The sequence below is a fragment of the Zootoca vivipara genome, chromosome Z1 (genome assembly GCF_965207765.1).
Source record: "Zootoca vivipara chromosome Z1, rZooViv2.hap1.1, whole genome shotgun sequence".
NCBI lineage: Eukaryota > Metazoa > Chordata > Lepidosauria > Squamata > Lacertidae > Zootoca > Zootoca vivipara.
The window spans coordinates 69,610,418-69,630,583 of record NC_142583.1 but is presented as its reverse complement, the minus strand read 5'-3'; the positions used below and the strand labels follow the sequence as shown (position 1 = coordinate 69,630,583).

Sequence of the window (20,166 nt, the reverse complement as noted above, 5' to 3'; positions counted from 1 at the left end):
AATTTAAAACCAATACAGAAAACAAACTAACAAACTAAACGATAAACAACAAAAACCAAAAACAATAAAAGTTACAAACACATCAGAATTACAAGAAGAGCAGCAGCGGCACTGTTTCAGGCCTCCTAGGAGCCTTAAAGCTGTGGTAGAGTATGGGTCCCGCCCCCGGGCCCAAGGTGGAAGTGGGCTTCAGGGGGAGCAGTCCTTCCAGTACTCACAGCAGCAGTGATGTTCCAGGCCTCCCAGGAGCCTCAAAAGCTGTGGTGGAGTGGGGGACCCGCCCCAAGCCCCAGGCGGAAGTGGGCTTCAGGGGGAGCAGTCCTCCCGAACACTCCCCAGCAGAGCAGCAGCAGCAGCAATGTTCCAGGCCTCCCAGGAGCCCCAAAAGCTATGGTGGAGTGGGGGACCCGCCCCAAGCCCAAGGCGGAAGTGGGCTTCAGGGGGAGCAGTCCCTCCAGTACTCACAGCAGCAGTGATGTTCCAGGCCTCCCAGGAGCCTCAAAAGCTGTGGTGGAGTGGGGGACCCGCCCCAAGCCCCAGGCGGAAGTGGGCTTCAGGGGGAGCAGTCCTCCCGAACACTCCCCAGCAGAGCAGCAGCAGCAGCAATGTTCCAGGCCTCCCAGGAGCCCCAAAAGCTATGGTGGAGTGGGGGACCCGCCCCAAGCCCAAGGCGGAAGTGGGCTTCAGGGGGAGCAGTCCCTCCAGTACTCACAGCAGCAGTGATGTTCCAGGCCTCCCAGGAGCCTCAAAAGCTGTGGTGGAGTGGGGGACCCACCCCAAGCCCCAGGTGGAAGTGGGCTTCAGGGGGAGCAGTCCTCCCAAACACTCCCTGGCAGAGCAGCAGCAGCAGCAGCAATGTTCCAGGCCTCCCAGGAGCCTTAAAAGCTGTGGTGGAGTGGGGGACCCGCCCCAAGCCCCAGGTGGAAGTGGGCTTCAGGGGGAGCAGTCCTCCCAAACACTCCCTGGCAGAGCAGCAGGATTATAAATTGCATCTGGATTATAAATACCATCTGGATTACAAATATTAAATGGATTATACATTTACCTTGCGTTTGGAATACACTGGATTTTTTTTTAATACATTGGCTTTTAATAGTCTGGATTACAAATATAAAGTACATTGGATTTTAATATTTTGGACTATATGATATAAAGTGGAATACATTGGACTTTAACACTTTGAACTACAAGATACAGTGTGGATTATAAGAAGTGACTAGAGACTCTCAATCTACCAAACTACCACCAAGGGGACAATGTAACAGTATTAGAGGACTGTGAAAATAACCAGGTTGCTTTTTTGTTAAATTGTCTATATATGTGTGATCTTTTTTCTCTCCATTTTGGATTGCTGAGATACATTAGTATAAAGTTGTGCTGTGATAGGATTGGTGGGGGAATACTTCAAGGGTGAGAAAGAGATAAAGAGGCTTAACAAAAAAGTCCCTGTAGTTCCTCTGTCACTGCTTTCCCTTACTTCCAGAAGAAGGGAGCGACCTCCGTAAATTAAGCTCCCAATACATAGCCAAATTAATCCAAATCTTCAAACCAATTCAAATACTCAATTACTCGCGGATTTCTTTGATCAATCTTAACTGTTTATGCAGAATTGACCACTAGCACCACCCGGACAATGAAGCTTTACGCTCTTGAAGGAAGCATTAGAACCGATGCACCATGGCTCCAACCCTCTCGCTCACTGGGCTCAAAACAGAGATTACCAGGGAGAGGGGAGCTCGCTCAAAGTGACTGCCAGGTCGCCAAGTCCCCAAAAAGCTCTATTTGGGGTTTCTTCAGGGGTCCGCAGTGCTTTTGCGGTTTCACCCCACCTTCACTGTGCTGAGGTTTCCTCAGCCAAGGGAACCTCCGTCGGAGATGACCGGCGATCAACCGGAAGTCTCCCAGGGAGGTGATTTTGGTGCTGCTAAGGTAGAGGCACACTCCATTGTCCCACAAGACAGACAGACGCCAACCAGTAAAATTTAATAGGTACATAATCTCTTTCCTTGCTGCATATAGCAATATCAGATTTTCCACAGAACAGAGCCAGTAAAATTTATCAGGTACATAATCTCTTTCCTTGCTACATATAGCAATTGCTTGTCCGTATCAAATTTGTATGGTTCCACAGAGCAGAACCAAGAAAATTTAATAGGTACATAATCTCTTTCCTTGCTACATATAGCAATTGCTTGTCCGTATCAGATTTCTACGGTTCCATAGAGCAGAACCAGTAAAATTTAATAGGTACAGAATCTCTTTCCTTGCTGCATATAGCAATTGCTTGTCCAGATCAGATTTGTACGGTTCCACAGAGCAGTAAAATTTAATAGGTACAGAATCTCTTTCCTTGCTGCATATAACAATTGCTTGTCCATATCAGATTTGTACGGTTCTACAGAGCAGTACAATTTAACAGGTACAGAATCTCTTTCCTTGTTGCATATAGCAATTGCTTGTCTGTATCGGATTTGTATGGTTCCACAGAGCAGAAAAGAAGAGGTGTACCTGACAGCGGGACATACCCGTGCCTGGATATCCCCTGTGGCCTTCCTGCCACACACAAAAGAGAGGAATGACTGACAACTGACCCCCTTGGGAGTTCCAGTGCCTAGCTCCCCAGTTGCAAGGTAGTGGCAGAGGATGCTTAAATCTCATCCTGTTGCAAAATGTCCAGCAGCTGCATTGGAGACGTTAACACGAGCCTCTTGGGTGTGAAGGCTGTTTGCTACCTCCATGTTTTAATTCAGGGGCTACCAACATAGTGCCCATTGGTGAGTGGACCCTCACCAACCCTCCTCCCTCTGTTTTGCAGTGTTGTGGTTTGTTTGGGCCCAAACAACTCTCCCCAACTCTGAGCAACTTCTCCTTGGATGCCCCCCACGCCACCCCTGCAGTGCAGTTCCCAAAGGAAGATGCTTCCCAGATCTGACACCAGTAGGGAATGACCTTAGGAACATGGCATTAATATGCAAGGGGGAATCTTGTGAATTGCAAAAGTGTCAATGAACCCCTCTCAGAGGGCCCATTGCTGCCTGGGCACATCAGCATGGCAGATTCTGTAGAACGCCTTCCCATCAGATGTCAAGGAAATAAACAACTACAGTGGTACCTCGGTTTATGAACACAATTGGTTCCGGAAGTCTGTTCATAAACTGAAGCGTTCATAAACTGAAGCGAACTTTCCCATTGAAAGTAATGGAAAGTGGATTAATCCGTTCCAGACGGTCCGCGGAGTAACCGTTCATAAACTGAAGCGAACTTTCCCATTGAAAGTAATGGAAAGTGGATTAATCCGTTCCAGACGGGTCCGCGAAATACTTAAACTGAAGCGTTCATAAACTGAAACATGGGTGTAATTGGTTCCGGAAGTCTGTTCATAAACTGAAGCGTTCATAAACTGAAGCGAACTTTCCCATTAAAAGTAATGGAAAGTGAATTAATCCGTTCCAGATGGGTCCGTGGCGTTCATAAACCGAAAATTCATAAACCGAGGTGTTCATAAACCGAGGTTCCACTGTATCCAACTTTGAGAAGACATCTGAAGGCAGCCCTGTTTAGGGAAGTTTTTAATGTTTGGTGTGTTTATAGTGTTTTTCATATTCTATTGGGAGCCGCCCAGAGTGGCTGGGGAAACCCAGCCAAATGGATGGGGTATTAATAAATAACTAAATAAAATAATTTAAAGACAAAATGGCCAGACTCCGAAAACATGGGAAGAAGCGTATATCACATTAATTCCCAAACAAGGAACAGATTTAATGAATGCAAAGAATTATATACCAATTTTGTTGTTAAATAATGAATCTAAACTTTTTGCCAATATTCTAGCAAATAGATTTAAGTTGATTTTAAATCAGGGCTTTCTTCCTGGTTGCCAATTGAAAGACAATATGAGAAAAAAAGTTGATGTAATTTAAGATTTGGAGACGAGGAATGACAAGCAATCCGCATTGGTTTTCATAGACACAGAAAAAGCATTTGACAATGCCTTGGTACTTTATGAAGAAAAATTGGGAATTGATGGGTTTCGGGAGTGGGTTTTTGAAAGGGATAGAAGCAATTTATTCAGAACAAAAAGCGATGCTAATCTTCTAAATATATAAATGTAGGCATTGAGCGCACAGATGTAACAGCCTTTCACCGTAACCGCTGAACCGAATTGCATCAAATCAGGGCAAAGCGTACCTTGCCTACCAGGGAGGGATCTGGCGTAAAAATTATTTCAACAAACCACACCTTTCACACCTAAAATAATGATTAAACATTCAAAAAAGTGGTGCCCAAATTAGACATCACCAGCAGAAGATCTGAAGACTCCAGCAGCATCCAATAGAAAGGCAGATCGCGTGCTGTCACCAGCAGAATCTCTGAAGGGCGGCGCCAAATAATGACATCCTCAACCGAGCAACTGAAACCACCAAGGCGGCCATCACCAGACAACCCACAGAGTCAGGCCAGGGCAAGGAATGGAGATACAGGGCGGAGACCTCGGCTCACATTTAAATACTAGCCCAAGCCAAGGCCGACAGACTCGGCCTCGCCTCCCGGCGGCTGCATTAATAAATGCCTGGCAGCATTAGGCAGTTGTTAATAATTTCCCCTAACACGTACTTGGGGGCACGGCGAAGGGTTTTTGCTTTTTAAATTAGTGGGCGTTGTGTCACATGCGAGGCTCCGGTGGCCATTTTAAGTAAGGGCAGTCGTGCCCCTTTTAACCTAGGCGTTATACTATGACTGATTGCCAGCCTCTGCGTCTTTAAAACAACAACAACCATGCACTTTCTCTCCCCAGTTTAAGTCCTCGGATATTTGCAGTGGCCAATCCCCCCCTTGGTTTAAATGACAACCCCAACTGGAGAAATAAAACATCGCAAACAGCCCAATAATAATAATAATAAACCAACACCACATCCTACATTCAAAACACCTACTCCAAAATTAGAAAATCCAAATAACAAAAAACCACCACAAAACACACAACAACGCCCGAATCATACAATACCCACCAAAATAAATGACAACCCAAAAATAAAATTAAACAATAAGAACTTCTGCTTCTCATGTTCTTATTTCAAAATTTTTTAATACAAATATATAAAAATGTTCACGATGCGTGCTCAGGGGCCAATGTATGGAGATACAGGGGGGAGGGAGCAACAATCCACGGGGGCAACAGAGGGCTTAGACAAAAGTGCATGCTGGGAAACAGAACCCAGAAGCTGACAGTTCCTTCTCCAAGGGTGGGGGCCAATGTAGGAAGATACTGGGGGAGGGGCCAACACTCCCCAGGGACAACAGAGGGCTCAGAAAAAAGTGCATCCTGGGAAGAAGCTGACAGTTCCTTTTCCAAGGGTGGGGGCCAAGGTATGGAGATACATTGGGAGCCAACACTTCATGGGGACTGTAACGGATTAGCCCCTGGATGGAAGATTTATTACACCCTGGATTAGAAAGAGTTAATCCACCTCCAGCTTAACTGACAGCGCATCTTTAGGAGGCGGGACCGTTTTTGGCAGTTGGAAGAGGAAGAGTGGGAGTGTGGTGACGAAGAGGGAAGAAGAATGGTGTGGGGCCAGGATAGTGGTGGTTTAGGTTAGGCTTAGTATAACTTGAAGTTAATGTCTGACAGAGTTAATGTATAACTGTAACTAAGCTTGTAAACTTATGTATCGTTAAGAAAAGACAAACCTATGTTCTCAAGTAAATAAAATTCATCTTCTTTTTGTGCCAAAGAGTATCGTCTCGGTTATTCCAGCAGCGTATTAAAACACACAGAGGTGGAGACTCAGAAAAGGGCAAAATTTACCTAAGGAAAAGGGGATAGTTTGTGTCTTGGAGTCACACAGGAAGGGCAGTACGGTGAAAACCTAGAGTGCCACAAGTTTGCCAGGGTGATATGGCAGACTGATACAGTTGGGATCTGAGTTGAGGGAGTCCCTGTTCTGTAGGCAAGAGGTTGTTCATTCATATAGCCCTGAGTGTTTGTGAGATGAGGCCACGAAAGCTGGAATTAGACTCTCTTTACTGAGAAGCCCAGAACTGAGGGATTTATTTTAAGGCGTACGGATTTTTAGCATAAAAATCGAATCCTTAATAGAGTTTTGGAGGCGCCACTTACGTCCTATTTTATTGAGCAAAACCATAGAGCTACGGTCTTTAAATGGTTCATTATTCATAAGCACAAACACTCTGGAATAAATGCTGAGGTTTTGAAAAGGAAACTACACCAAAAAGAGGCATACTGTACTGGATACATAGATTCGGATCATTAGCACCCATGGGGTTAAATCTCCAAGCAGAATTCAGTGCCTTTCTATAAACGAGGAATTTCAAGGATTTGGTGGGGAACGTTTTTATCCTATTCATGAGATTATTAGCAGTTGTATATCTTTAAGAGTTGCTGGTGTTGTACTTCTTGCAAGGAGTGGTTGATTTGAAATAATTTACTGATTTAACCTTGTAAGTAACTGTTGCATTTTCATCATTCTTTGAGAATTGTGAGCTTTGGTAGTCTTGTTAAGCTTTTCCACATGAACCTTGGGTGAGTATTTTAAACATTTCTGTACAATGTTTTAAAGGAATGGGTAAGTATTTATGGTGCATCCTATAAATTTATACAAACTAATTACTTAAGAAAGAGTCCACCCCCTGAGGAAACCATTCCTGTGAAACGGGGAAGAAGCTGGCCACCCGTCGGATGAGATAACGCATGGGAAGAGATAAGAACGCATGATACATCATAGCACTTTACAATCGGACTTGATTATTGCACTTTATACTGGACTTTTAAAACTTCGAGCATGAGATTTTGTACACATTTTTGAAACTCCTTGTATATGTGAAGGTTGTTGGTGCATATATTTTTAAATATTTGCACTTCACGGTGATTTACCTTTTCATTGTTTTGCATTCCCAAAGCCAAGCTCATTCTATTACATTTACTGTACTCAGAAGGAATTCTGTTCAGCAGCGTTCCCCTGCAATCTGAATTAGAAGTTTCCTTCTTGTGACTTCTGCTTCTAATTGCTTCCTAATTGCAGGCTTCTGCTTCCAATGTGCCTCTAATTTTATCTTAATTGCATAGGGCAGCTGAAGCATTACATACAAATTGTCTCAGAACTGAGCCGTACCTCTTCCCTGAAAGGGGGAGTAACTTTAAATTACTGGCTTCCTCTCATCATGGTTTTTTTTTTCTTCCCTCTGCAGCAAAATAATTGCACTGCAAGAACAGGAATGAATTAATTATGAGGCAATTGGCCAATAATACCAGGTCACTCTTAGGGGTAGCTTGTCCACCTTTGGTCCCCATCCTGCGCTCAGCTCCCACCTGTGGCTCCTAGAAACTGTCAATGTGTGGCAACGGCCACACCCAGGGAACGGCTTGCACTGGCCGTCTAAACCAGGTGAGGGTAGCCAGTGGGCCCCAGTCCACATTTCCCAGGGTTAAACCTGTTTTCAATCTGTAGTATGGAGGTTCCCTGGAGGGGTCCGACTCAGAGCCTATTACGTTAAGCTCAGACCAAAATAAGACACCAGTGGTGCATTGCCGGCCTCCCTTGCCAAAGTACTTTATGACAGTAACACAGAGGTTTTGCTGAGACAGAGTTCAAAGGTTGGTTTTATTGCACATGTATGATGAATTGTGCACATGATGTTATCAGGGTGGTCACACTCCATTCCACTATCAATGCTGTTTGTGCCTGCAAAATTTTTGTGGTGGACACGCGGTTGGGACTCAGATACATTACACGCAACACCAGATAGCGCCAGAGAGCAGGAAAATGTAAAACACGATTTTCTACGGATTTTTCTCCCCTTTTGCTATAATGATCTAATTCCTGACTTATTTATATCGGGTTCTCCCCACCCCCACCCCCATGTCTAGATACACCCTTGCATTTCCAATCAGGGCATATCCTGCCACTGCCTGCGGAAATCCCATAACTTTTTCATCCACAAATGCTCCAGTTTATTTTTTTACTGTGCTGTTGTTACACTGCAGCCCCTCCGGACAGCAGCAATGTGTTCAGATAGAACCATAGTTCAGTTGTTAGAGCATGAGACTCTTAATCTCAGGGTCATGGGTTCGATTCCCACCCTGGGCAAAAAACCTCTGCATTGCAGGTGTTGTTGAACAAGATGACCCACATGGTCCCTTCCAACTCTACAATTCCATGATTCTATTATTCTAACCAACTAAAGCGGGCTAAATCCACTACCAATGTGGATTTGTGTCCAGAACACAGCTGCAATAAAACACCAGCGTTAAGGGGCCCAAAGTATCCCCACCATGTATTTGAAAATATCAAGCGTTTCTCTGCATAAATAACGCAGGACAAAACATGCAACACAATGCAATAAAAGACTTTTATTATGTGTTGTGTGTTTACATCTTGGTCTCCCAATTTTTATGTCTTCTTTATGCTATTTAGGATATTCTTTAGTTTCTTCTTTTTCTGAGGGTGCCAGAAATCATGGGCACGCACGCTCATGAACCGGTGCAAGGAGAGACCTCTGCTGGAGTGAACCGGTCCAGGCAAGGTAAACCTTGCAGACCCCTGTTCTTCAAATTCTTCTTTTTCTGAGGGCGTTCTGAAATAAAAGTTGGAAAACCGATGTTCTGGGGGCTGCGTACGCATTGGCTTCAGGGACGCACGCACTCTGCATCATCGGTGCAGCTCTCTGTGGAAGAAAGGAGGGGGGAAATGAAATTTTCTGTGCTTTAATCTTCTGGCAAGCCTTTTGGGTTGGTCACGAAGTCTCTCCTGGTATTCTTGCAGTGAAGCTGGTAAAGGGAATGCTATTCTAGGCTGCATCAACAGAAGTCTAGTGTGCAGGTCAAAGGAAGTAACAGACCCAACCGGGATTATTGGATTATCTGCCTTTCTCAGACCCAGCCTAGATTATTGTGTCCAACTCTGCTCACCACATCTGAAGAGGTGTGCATGCTCACGAAAGCTTATACCAATGACAAACTTAGTGCTACTGGAAGGAATTTTTTTATTTTGTTTCTGGTTACCACAGTTTAAGAAAGATATTGACAAGCTGGAATGTGTTTAGAAGAGGGCGAACAGAGTGACCAAGGGTCTGGAAACCAAGCCTTATGAGGAACGGTTGAAGGAGTGTTGGGTATGTTTACCCTGGGGAAGAGAAGACTGAGAGGTGATATGAGCCACCTTCTAATATCTGAAGGGCTGTCCCATGGATCCAAAGCAATAGATTAAAATACAAGACAGGAGAACCTGACTAAACATTAGGAAGAACTTTCTGAGCGTCAGAGCTGCTTGGCAGTGGAACTTTTTAATGGTAAGTTGGATGGCCATCTGTCGAGATTGCTGCATTACTAAATGACCCTTGGGGGTTCCTCCCAGCTCTACAATTCTGTTATTATGCTATGGTTACGACTTGTGTCTTTTCCTTGGGGGTGGTTTTCCACTTGACTTTCCTGACTCACATTCCCCCCCCCCTCTTCCTCTCTCCAGCACCCCCTCTGGGTGAACTTCATCTCCCACACACGGATACCCTTACCGAGACCGCAGCATGTGCCTTGGACTGCACATCTCCCTTCATCACCGCACCACTTCCAGCCGGACGCGCAGGGGTCAGGCAGGTCATTTTCCTCCAGGCAGCGTGCTGTTTCTGGGGTGTCAAAGAGGCAGCCAAATTCTTCTCCGCAGCAGATGCTGGGGCCAAAGCAGCGTCCTGTCATTTCAGGACCGCAGGTGATGCACTGAGAGAGAGAGACAGAGACAGAGAGTGAGGGGTGGTGCTGAGTTTGAGTTTGGCTACGGCAAGGTGACTACAGGTATGCTGAATTAGATGGGTGTTTGGTCTGAACCAGCAAAGCTCACAAAAATCCATCTAGACGAACGTTCCCTGTCCCACAGCAACAAGCCGGGTGCTGCCAGGTAGCCCACAAGCAGTGCTGAAAACTGAGGTATACAGCCTCTGAAGCTGGAGGTTTCATCAAACCATGCTGGCTAACATAGACCTGTCCCCCAGGATTGATTTCTCTAATTCCCCTTTCAAAACTATTTGAGGCTACATTCATATGCATATTTTCCTAGGTGTAAACACCATGGTTGACATCCCATTTAATGTTACTCAGGGTAGACACACTGAACTTAATGCACATTACAGTGGTGCCTCGCAAGACAAATTTAATTCGTTGCAGGACTCAATTCGTCCTATGAAAAATCCGTCTTGCGAGTCGCGGTTTCCCAGAGGAATGCATTGAAACTTAATCAATGCATTCCTATGGGCTCCGGGTGACTAGCGGTGGCAGCGGCGTTTGATCTCTTGGCTCGGGGAAGGCAGGCAGGCAGTTCCTATTGGCTCCAGGGCTGTTCCCGCCTGCCTGCCTGCCTGCCTGCCTTCCTCGAGCCAAGAGAGCAAGCGTCGCTACCGCCGCCAGTCCCCCCGAGCCCATAGGAATGCATTAATTAAGTTTCAATGCATTCCTATGGGAAACCCCGTCCAATGTCTGCTGTGTGCGAGGCGGCGGCGGGGGGAGAAGTGGAGAATGAGGATCCTTATTCTCCACTTCCCCCGCTGCTGCCACGCCGCGGAAACCCGGTTCCGGGCGCCGCTTGCCGGGAATGCCGCCACCTGGCTTCCCCAAGGGGGAAGACAGGCCGTGGCAGCCCCCGCACTGCCGTGCTTCAGCTCCATCCCCCGGGGACGGAGCCGAAGCGCGGCAGGCCCCGCTTGCCGGGGCTGCCGCCACCTGGCTTCCCCGAGGGGAAGACAGGCCATGGCAGCCCCCGAAGCGCGGCGGGCACTGCTTGCTGGGGCTGCTGCCACCAGCTGTAGCACGGGAAGAAGGCAAAGGAAGATCAATTGAGATTCTCTCTCTCTCTCTCTCTCTCTCTCTCTCTCTCTCTCTCTCTCTCTCTGTCTCTGTCTCTGTGTGTGTGTGTCTCCTACCTGTCTGTATTCTGTGTCTGAGACTGATCTCTTTCCTCCCCGAGGACAGTTCTGGAAGTAGCAAGCTGAGGACAAGGTGACTAGGCAGAGGATATAGACTGGAAGAGAGGTCCCAGGCATCTTGGTGGGCATGCAAATCTCGCTCGCAGGCTGTCTTCCTCTTCTGGCTTCTGCCTCTGGCATCTGCCTCCTTCTTGGACCATCTGCCTCTTTATACCCTTCGTAGCTCCCCATTTACATCAACGCAACACTTCTATCATAATGACCTCAATGGAGGCCCCGCCCTCTCACTCTTTCCCCGCCCCTCTCACTCTGGCCCCGCCCCCTCAACTCCCTCCCTCACTTTGCGTCCTCATCCTCTGGGCAGTATTGCAGCCACCACAAAACAGACATACTTCCGGAAGTTCAGGAATCAAGAAGACAAGAATTTTTAAAAAGAAGGGGAAATGTTTATAATCTATATACAAAATCGGTGTTTCCAGTTTCCCTGCAAAGGGAAATGGCAGTGAGGAGTGGGTCGGCAGTGAGGAGTAGCAGACGACCACTGCCGGGCTTTCTGAGCATTGGGGTGCTTGCCAGGGTTAGGCAACCCCCCAAAATCCTCATGGAACAGTGGGGAGTCGAGGGGAACCAGCCAGGCAAGGGAGAGACTCACTGCGCTCACGAAGCCTCATCTCTGCATTGACAGCAAGTTGGGGCGCAAGAGAAGCGGCTTGAGTCTGCCCGTGGTGTAGTGCAGCTCAGAATAGCTGAAATTATTCTGGTCCTGTTAGCTAGGGATGATGGGAGTTGTAGTCCCAAAACATCTGGAGGGCAGAGTTTGGGGATGCCTGTTATATACAAAATCGGTGTTTCCTGTTTGCCTGCAAAGGGAAATGGCGGTGAGGAGTGGATCGTCTGACTAACAGACGACCGCTGCCGGGCTTTCTGAGTGTGGGGGTGCTTGCCAGGGTTAGGCAACCCCCCCCAATCCTCATGGAACAGTGGGGAGTCAAGGGGATCAGCCGGGTAAGGAAGAGACTTGCTGCGCTCACGAAGCCTCATCGCTGCATCGACAGCGAGTTGGGGGGCGAGAGAAGTGGCTTGAGTCTCCCCTTGGCCCTAGCGCAGCACAGAATAGCTGAAACCATGATCCACCACCTGAAGCAGCAGACTTTCTAAACAAGGTTTTTTTGCCAAGCTTGGTGGACTTTAAAGTTAAAGATTTTGGATGAAATTTAATTAGGCAAAGATGTAAACTAAAAAGGAAGCCAACTTCCATCTTCTGAAGGATAGATTTTGCAGTACAGACTTGTGAATGAGATTAGAGACATTTGGAAACATATCAGTCTTTTTGTTACTTTGACAGCTGCACTTAACTACTAATTAACAATCCATATCTTTGTTGGAAAAAGAAAGAAAGTGTTGTTCTTTGAACTTCTAAATGGGAACATCTGAAAAATTGTAGTAACCTCAGTTTTCTTATGAATGGTGAAGCTGTCTTTATGAATGAAAGTATCTAAAGGATTGAAAAAAACTTAAATAAAATTGAAAGGACCCTGGATATTGGAAAATCCTATTAAAGGTCAACAGGGGAACACTTCTCCATAACTGGGAGCAATCTCAGGGAGGGGAAGTGCCTGGGAGAGTGAGAGTAGGAAAGAAGAAGAGAATTTTAAAAGAGCAGGGCTACACCTTGGAATAAAAACTGAGGAGAACATTACATACTGGATTAGAAATTGCATCTGGATTACAAGTACCATCTGGATTAAAAATATTAAATGGATTATAAATTTACCTTGCGTTTGGAATACATTGGGTTTTTTTTTTTAATACATTGGATTTTAATCGTCTGGATTACAAATATAAAGTACATTGGATTTTAATATTTTGGACTATAAAATATAAAGTGGAATACATTGGACTTTAACACTTTGAACTACAAGATACAGTGTGGATTATAAGAAGTGACTAGAGACTCTCAATCTACCAAACTACCACCAAGGGGACAACGTAACAGTATTAGAGGACTGTGAAAATAACCAGGTTGCTTTTTTGTTAAATTGTGTATATATGTGTGATCTTTTTTCTCTCCATTTTGGAATGCTGAGATACATTAGTATAAAGTTGTGGTGTGATAGGATTGGTGGGGGAATACTTCAAGAGTGAGAAAGAGATAAAGAGGCTTAACACAAAAAGTCTGTGGCTCTAGTTCCTCCATCACTGCTTTCCCTTACTTCCAGAAGAAGGGAGCGACCTCCGTAAATTAAGCTCCCAATCCATAGCCAAATTAATCCAAATCTTCAAACCAATTCAAATACTCAATTACTCGCGGATTTCTTTGATCAATCTTAACTGTTTTACGCAGAATTGACCACTAGCACAGTGTTTCTCAACCTTTTTTGGGCCACGGCACACTTTTCTATGAAAAAAAATCCCGCGGCACACCAACTCTGTGCCGCCCTATATTTAGTTTAGTTTGGAGGGGAGACGTACCGGTAAAGCATGCCGCTGAAGAAGTGCTGCCCGGTAGCCAGGCGGACCCACCAGGCGCAGAGCCTGCGGAGCGAGCGGGGACAGACCCCAGGCGGGCAGACACGGGCACGCAGCTGCCGCCGCCTCCCTCCCAGCCACCCCAGGCAGCCGCCGCTCTGTCCCGGCGAAGGGAAGCTCTGCGCAGCCTTCCCCGCCTGCCTCCTCTTCCCCAGGAGGGCGATTTGCATTGTCACGTGCCTGGCGGCCGCCAATGAAAAACATCTCGCCTCGCGGTGTGACCCGGCCGGCTTCCTTTCCGTCCTTCTCGTCGCGGCACACCAGCCAGTGTTTCGCGGCACAGTAGTTGAGAAACGCTGCACTAGCACCACCCGGACAGTGAAGCTTTACGCTCTTGAAGGAAGCATTAGAACCGATGCACCGCAGCTCCAACGCTCTCGCTCACTAGGCTCAAAAAAGAGCTTACCGGGGAGAGGGGAGCTCGCTCAAGGTGACTGCCAGGTCGCCAAGTCCCCCAAAAGCTCTATTTGGGGTTTCATCAGGGGTCCGCAGTGCTTTTGCGGTTTCACCCCACCTTCACTGTGCTGAGGTTTCCTGAGCCAAGGGAACCTCTGTCCAAGATGACCGGCGATCAACCGGAAGTCTCCCAGGGAGGTGATTTTGGTGCTGCTAAGGCAGAGGCACACTCCATTGTCTCACAAGACAGACAGATGCCAACCAATAAAATTTATTAGGTACAGAATCTCTTTCCTTGCTGCATATAGCAATTGCTTGTCCTTATCAGATTTTCCACAGAACAGAGCCAGTAAAATTTAATAGGTACAGAATCTGTTTCCTTGCTGCATATAGCAATTGCTTGTCCATATCACATTTGTATGGTTCCACAGAGCAGAACCAGGAAAATTTAACGGTACAGAATCTCTTTCCTTGCTGCATAGAGCAATTGCTTGTCCGTATCAGATTGGTATGGTTCCACAGAGCAGTAAAATTTAATAAGTACAGAATCTCTTTCCTTGCTGCATATAGCAATTGTTTGTCCGTATCAGATTGGTATGGTTCCACAGAGCAGAACTAGTACATTTTAATAGGTACAGATTCTCTTTCCTTCCTGCATATAGCAATTGCTTGTCCATATCAGATTGGTGTGGTTCCACAGAGCAGAACCAGTAAAATTTAATAGGTACAGAATCTCTTTCCTTGCTGCATATAGTAATTGCTTGTCTGTATCAGATTTGTATGGTTCCACAGAGCAGAAAAGAAGAGGTGTACCTGACAGCGGGACATCCCCGTGCCTGGATATCCCCTGTGGCCTTCCTGCCACACACAAAAGAGAGGAATGACTGACAACTGACCCTCTTGGGAGATCCAGTGCCTAGCTCCCCAGTTGCAAGGTAGTGGCAGAGGATGCTTAACTCTCATCCTGTTGCAAAATGTCCAACAGCTGCATTGGAGACCTTAACATGAGACTGTTGGGTGTGAAGGCTGTTTGCTACCTCCCTGTTTTAATTCAGGGGCTACCAACATAGTGCCCATTGGTGAGTGGACCCTCACCAACCCCCCTCCCTCTGTTTTGCAGTGTTGTGGTTTGTTTGGGCCCAAACAACTCCCCCCAACTCTGAGCAACTTCTCCTCGGATGCCCCCCACGCCACCCCTGCAGTGCAGTTCCCAAAGGAAGATGCTTCCCAGATCTGACACCAGTAGGGAATGACCTTAGGAACATGGCATTAATATGCAAGGGGGAATCTTGTTAATTGCAAAAGCGTCAATGAACCCCTCTCAGAGGGCCCATTGCTGCCTGGGCAGATCAGCATCCAATACAATACAAGCAGCACACAAGGGCACAAGATTCAATCAAGTTTCAATCAAGTATTATTAGTACAAAAAGAAAACAATAAGAGAACCATGTAGAAGAGAACCAAACGTCAAGCGGATAGCATATACAAATAAATACCGAAAGGCAAACCAGTCTTTATGGTCTTTGAAGCTATATAGCGGTCAGCAAAGTGGCAGCAGGTCAAACGAAGTGTCAATGGTAGACAGGTTGCCGGCGTTTTTCGCCTGTTTCGCCCATATGACGGGCTTCTTCAGTAGTTTCTCCTTTTGCTTTCAGTTATGTTTAATTCATCCACTGGTGGTATAAACCAGGTCTTATTAGTATTCGAACTAAATCACTAACTTCTTCATTCACTATAATGGAGTATTGTTGTTGTTGTTGTTTAGTCGTTTAGTCGTGTCCGACTCTTCGTGACCCCATGGACCATAGCACGCCAGCACGCCAGGCACTCCTGTCTTGCACTGCCTCCCGCAATTTGGTCAAACTCATGTTCGTAGCTTCGAGAACACTGTCCAACCATCTCATTCTCTGTCGTCCCCTTCTCCTAGTGCCCTCAATCTTTCCCAACATCAGGGTGGGAATGGGTGGGAATCAGGAATGGGTGGGCTCTACATTGGATAGCTGCCTGCCTGCCTGCCTGAACATGTCGTGCACCCAGGGTGCGCTGCAATTGGCGCCCCATTGGGAAGGAACAGGACAGGAAAAGGAAGGAAATGGGACAGGAAGCCCCATTGGGGGCAGCCATCAGCGCTGCAATCCCCACCCATCCTCAAGCCTGGATCCCTCCCCTTCAAGCCCTGAACACACCCACAGGTCCCACACAGGGGATCTACTGCCCATCCAGAAAGCCCCTCCCCTCAGTCACACACCCCAAAACACACCCACTATCCTTTGCCCCACAGATACACCCCTAAAATACATATACACGGGTTTGGGGGAGTCATGGTTGGGGGGCGATGTGACCCCCCTTCAGGCTGAACGAGGGTGGCATTCGGCGGCGGCGGCCCCCCAAGCCTACAGTGAGTCGGGGGAAACAGGGAGAGCGGCAGCAGCTGCTTTGCCGCTTTGCCGCTTGCTAGGTTTTGGGGAGTCGCAAGCAGGGGGTGCGCCAAATGGCACCCCTCTTTAACCCAGTGCAGCCCGCACCCCTCGCATACCCATTGCTATTCCCCTGCTGAAGGATAAAATTATAAGCCCAGAAGGAAAAGCATATGCTTACCCCATTGGAAAAACAATTGCCAGTGCTCAAGGAAGTTGTGATTGGAGATGCAGGCATGGCAGATCCTGTCACCCAAGTTGGAGAGAGCTTCTTTTCTATATCCCAAGGAGGAAGGGAGGATGTAAAGAGGAAGCCCTGGGCAAGAAGATGGGGATTTTAGCTTCAACAGGAACCCCCAGCCCCAGCCTATCAATGCCTGTATATGATCCTTCAAGCCGTTTCATTTGCTCTTCTTTCTTCCAAAGAAGGGAACAAGCAACCAGTGACGATGACATCGGGAAGTGCTTGACTCACGAGGCTTTTGGGGTCAGGCAGGGCTGTCGCTGGTGGCGCAGAACATGCTTTCTGTGTATATGCAGACTGCTGTCGGCTGTCTACACATTGCCAGCTTGAAATGAAGCCGTACTGCTCATTTTCTCGATTCGGATCGAAGCTGGTCTGAGGTGGGGGTGAGGAAATGCAGCATTTCATAATAAACCACAGCACAGAGACGGATTGTGGCCAGCACTGTGTGTACGCCGCTTCCCAAATTGTCATCAGGAGCACACTGGATGAAGAACCAATGGGAATGTGAGCACAGCATTAGGCTCAACCCTTGGCACCTTCCTACCTACTTGCATCCGAGGTGACATGTAGTGGCAGGCAACGATCCACAGGCATAGCAAGCAACACTTACTAGCATGCTCCTCTTGTTCAGGCATCCCTCGACTTTAATGGGGGTGAGATCGTGGCTTGGCTCGCTTCCTCGAGTCATCCGTTCTGGAGCCACCTGCTCTGCTGGTGCTGCTGCAGTGCACAATGAGCATAAGAAGAGCTTGACCACTGGATCAGGCCAAAGGTCCATGTCTCTCCTCAGAGGGGCCAACCAGATGCCTGTGGGAAGCCTGCAAGCAAGACATGAGTGCCACAGCGCTCCCTACGCCATGCTTCTGATTCCTAGCAACTGTTATTCAGAGGGAGGTAAAAACTAGTAGCCACTGATACTCACCCTCCATGCAATGGTCTAACCCTCTTTTAAAGTCATCTAGGTTGGTGGCCATCATTGTCTCCTGTGGAAGGGAGCTCCATAGTTGAACTATGCGCTGTGTGAAGTAGGACCTCCTTTGGTCTGTCCCGAATCTTCCAACATTCTGCTTCATTGGGTGGCTCTGCATTTCATGCAGTTGCAGATATATCTATTCCCTTGCAGTCTGTCTGATCAGAGTCTTATCAAACCAAGGGTTGCCAATGTGGAGACGAGTCTACCAATAGCACAGTAAATTGGATTTGCAACTTTCTTGCCCTCTCAGTCTAATGATGTCATAACAGTGGAGTAGATAACAGAATATCCTACATCACCCTCTGAATCTCATCCCTAATTAGTTGCCTTTTAATAGTCCTCACAATCTAAAGTTGGCAACCTGAACGTTCTTGAATTCACAGCGAGGAGCGAGGTCCTCTTTGACCTCTGAATTTGACCTCCTGTGCCCCGTTTAAGTGACAAATATTAAGGCACAAGAGAGCAGGTAGCAAGATTGCTTCCTGGACAACAGTTAAGAGCCTGCTGGTCAATTAGTAAAGCCAAAAGTGGGGGCAGATGCACCACGGAGCGAAGACGTTCAATGCGGTTAAGAGTTTCATGTCCTTGTCTGCAGCTGCAGAGTTGATGAAAGTGCTAACTGACTCTAACGAAGGTCAGGCAAAAAGGAACAGGTATGGCAGCAATAGATATTAGCCCCGGTTTTTATTAATAGTAGATATTTCTCATTTATATTCAGTATCACTGTCGTTGCACCCTTGAAGAAGAAGCACCGATCCTTGCTCAGTAGGCCGCTCTAAACCTTGTTGGTGCATAACAGCAATTGTGGTAGTCCATGTGGACCACTAGGTTTGGAAAGTTGGGAAGGTCTCCCTTTGCTACACCAGGATGGGAATCCTCAGGCCCAAGGGACAATTGCACCACTCAAGTCCTCTCTATCTGTCCCTCAAAGTCTCCCTAAGCCAGATACAGTTGCACCTTGGAAGTCTGTTCCAAAACCAAGGCGTGCTTTCCCATAGAAAGTTATGCAAAATGGATTCATCTGTTCCAGACACTTTTAAAAACAACCCCGAAAACAGCAACATGAATCTTACTATCTAACGAGACCATTGATCCATAAAATGAAAGCAATAAACAATGTACTGCAGTCATACAATCCATCAGTCAGTAGCTGAACTGGGTTCCACACAGTCACACACACACACACACACAGTCGCAAAAAAAACACCAACACAAAATAAATAGGAAAAACAGACAGACCGCAGCGTAACACTCAAAACGGAAGTGTGGCACACAAAACGGAGCATGTTTGGTTTCAGAAAAAAGTTTGCAAACCGGAACACTCACTTCCAGGTTTGCAGTGTTTGGGTTCCAAGTTGTTTGAGTACCAAGGCGTTTGAGAACCAAGGTACCACTGTTCAACACTACTCATCCTTGCTTGCATCCTTCTTGAAGGTTTTTGCCTGGCTGGAATATGTCATCAAATGTTTCTTCCTTGCCTGTGTGGAAGACAGAGAGTGATGTATGAAGCGGGGTGGGGGGGGTGGGGGAGATAGCCATAGAAGCACAGAATTGTACAGTTGGAAGGGACATCAAGGGTCAGCTAGTCCACGGTTGCCACCTTTGTTCTGGCCGAATACAGGGCGGGGTGGGGCAGAACCAATGGGGAGGTGATTTATTCTTTCTCCATCTGGTGCTGAAATGACTTCAAAGCAAGCCATTACAATCTATTGCGGCCTAACAGGATGGCCCCAGCACACTGGAGTGTGGGGAGGATAAAGGGACTGGTAGGCATTGGGGACCAATCTGAGTCGTTTTGACATTTAATGGCAAACCTACCTAATTCACACTTTCTGAAACAATACGCCGAAACACAACTGTCCTTCTAAATCTGCACTTTTCCGAATTTTGCAATGTAGCCCAAGTAATGCGTGCAAAAATGGATACCCTAGGGTTAGATGTGCATATATTGGTGAAAATAGCATGCAGAAATGCACAAACATATGTGGCAAAGTATATGTGGCAAAACAGCATACGAGAATGTGTTCTGTTGTGAGAAAATCAGTCAAAAAAGCTGAAAAGTTTTGCTGAGAACTTTAAAACAATAAAAAATAAAATTGCAAAGTTATGGGGAAACGTGGAGAACTGACACAGATTGTGGGGGAAATGAGAAACTGAGAGAAACCGAAATTGACAGGTCTGTCCATCCCTAGCAAGCGGCACAATGGTTGCACATCCTTCTTCAAACTAGCAATGTGGAGATATCAGGAACAGCCTATTCCATTTTACAGAGAGTTAGATTTGGAATCCCTTAATTCTGAGAGTTGACCCAACCAAGCTACAAGAACTCATCTGGCTTGGAGTGAACTAGCTCCTTATTTTTATCCGAGTGGGTGAAAGGAATGGCTTGCCCTCTCTTTTCATTTATGCCGACCCATTTCTAGTAAACTGCATGCATGCACGATAGAACATAATGCTAACGGGAACAGATTCTATACTTCAGCAGCCTAAGAAGAAGTTAAGGCCACTCTTTGTGCACCATCTACTGGTTCAGGAGACACAATCTGTGCATAGCAACAACTTTTTACTTGGGGGCAAAGAGATACAAAATAACTATAAGCCCTCTTTGGAGAATACCTTGCCTGAAACGAAAGTTTCAGGAGCATCAGCACAGGTGGTTTAAATGTTTTTAA

The 20,166-nt window shown here is 46.7% G+C and overlaps 1 protein-coding gene across 2 annotated transcripts in view; it reads right to left on the bottom strand.

Moving 5' to 3' along the window:
* LOC118079056 (neurophysin 2-like) overlaps positions 1–20,166 on the bottom strand; it is a 72,586-nt gene that overhangs the window by 51,028 nt on the left and 1,392 nt on the right. The window contains exons 2-4 of one of the 2 annotated variants that reach the window (XM_060279128.2): positions 16,456–18,972; positions 9,532–9,733; positions 8,357–8,685 (exon numbers count right to left, since the gene is read on the bottom strand). In XM_060279128.2, the coding sequence (XP_060135111.1) occupies positions 8,648–8,685; positions 9,532–9,733; positions 16,456–16,512 (297 nt within the window). In that variant the 5' untranslated portion in view covers positions 16,513–18,972 and the 3' untranslated portion in view covers positions 8,357–8,647. Of the gene's footprint in view, positions 1–8,171; positions 8,686–9,531; positions 10,089–16,455; positions 18,973–20,166 lie in introns of those variants that run through there. The other variant, XR_015947895.1, reaches the window with a different exon arrangement.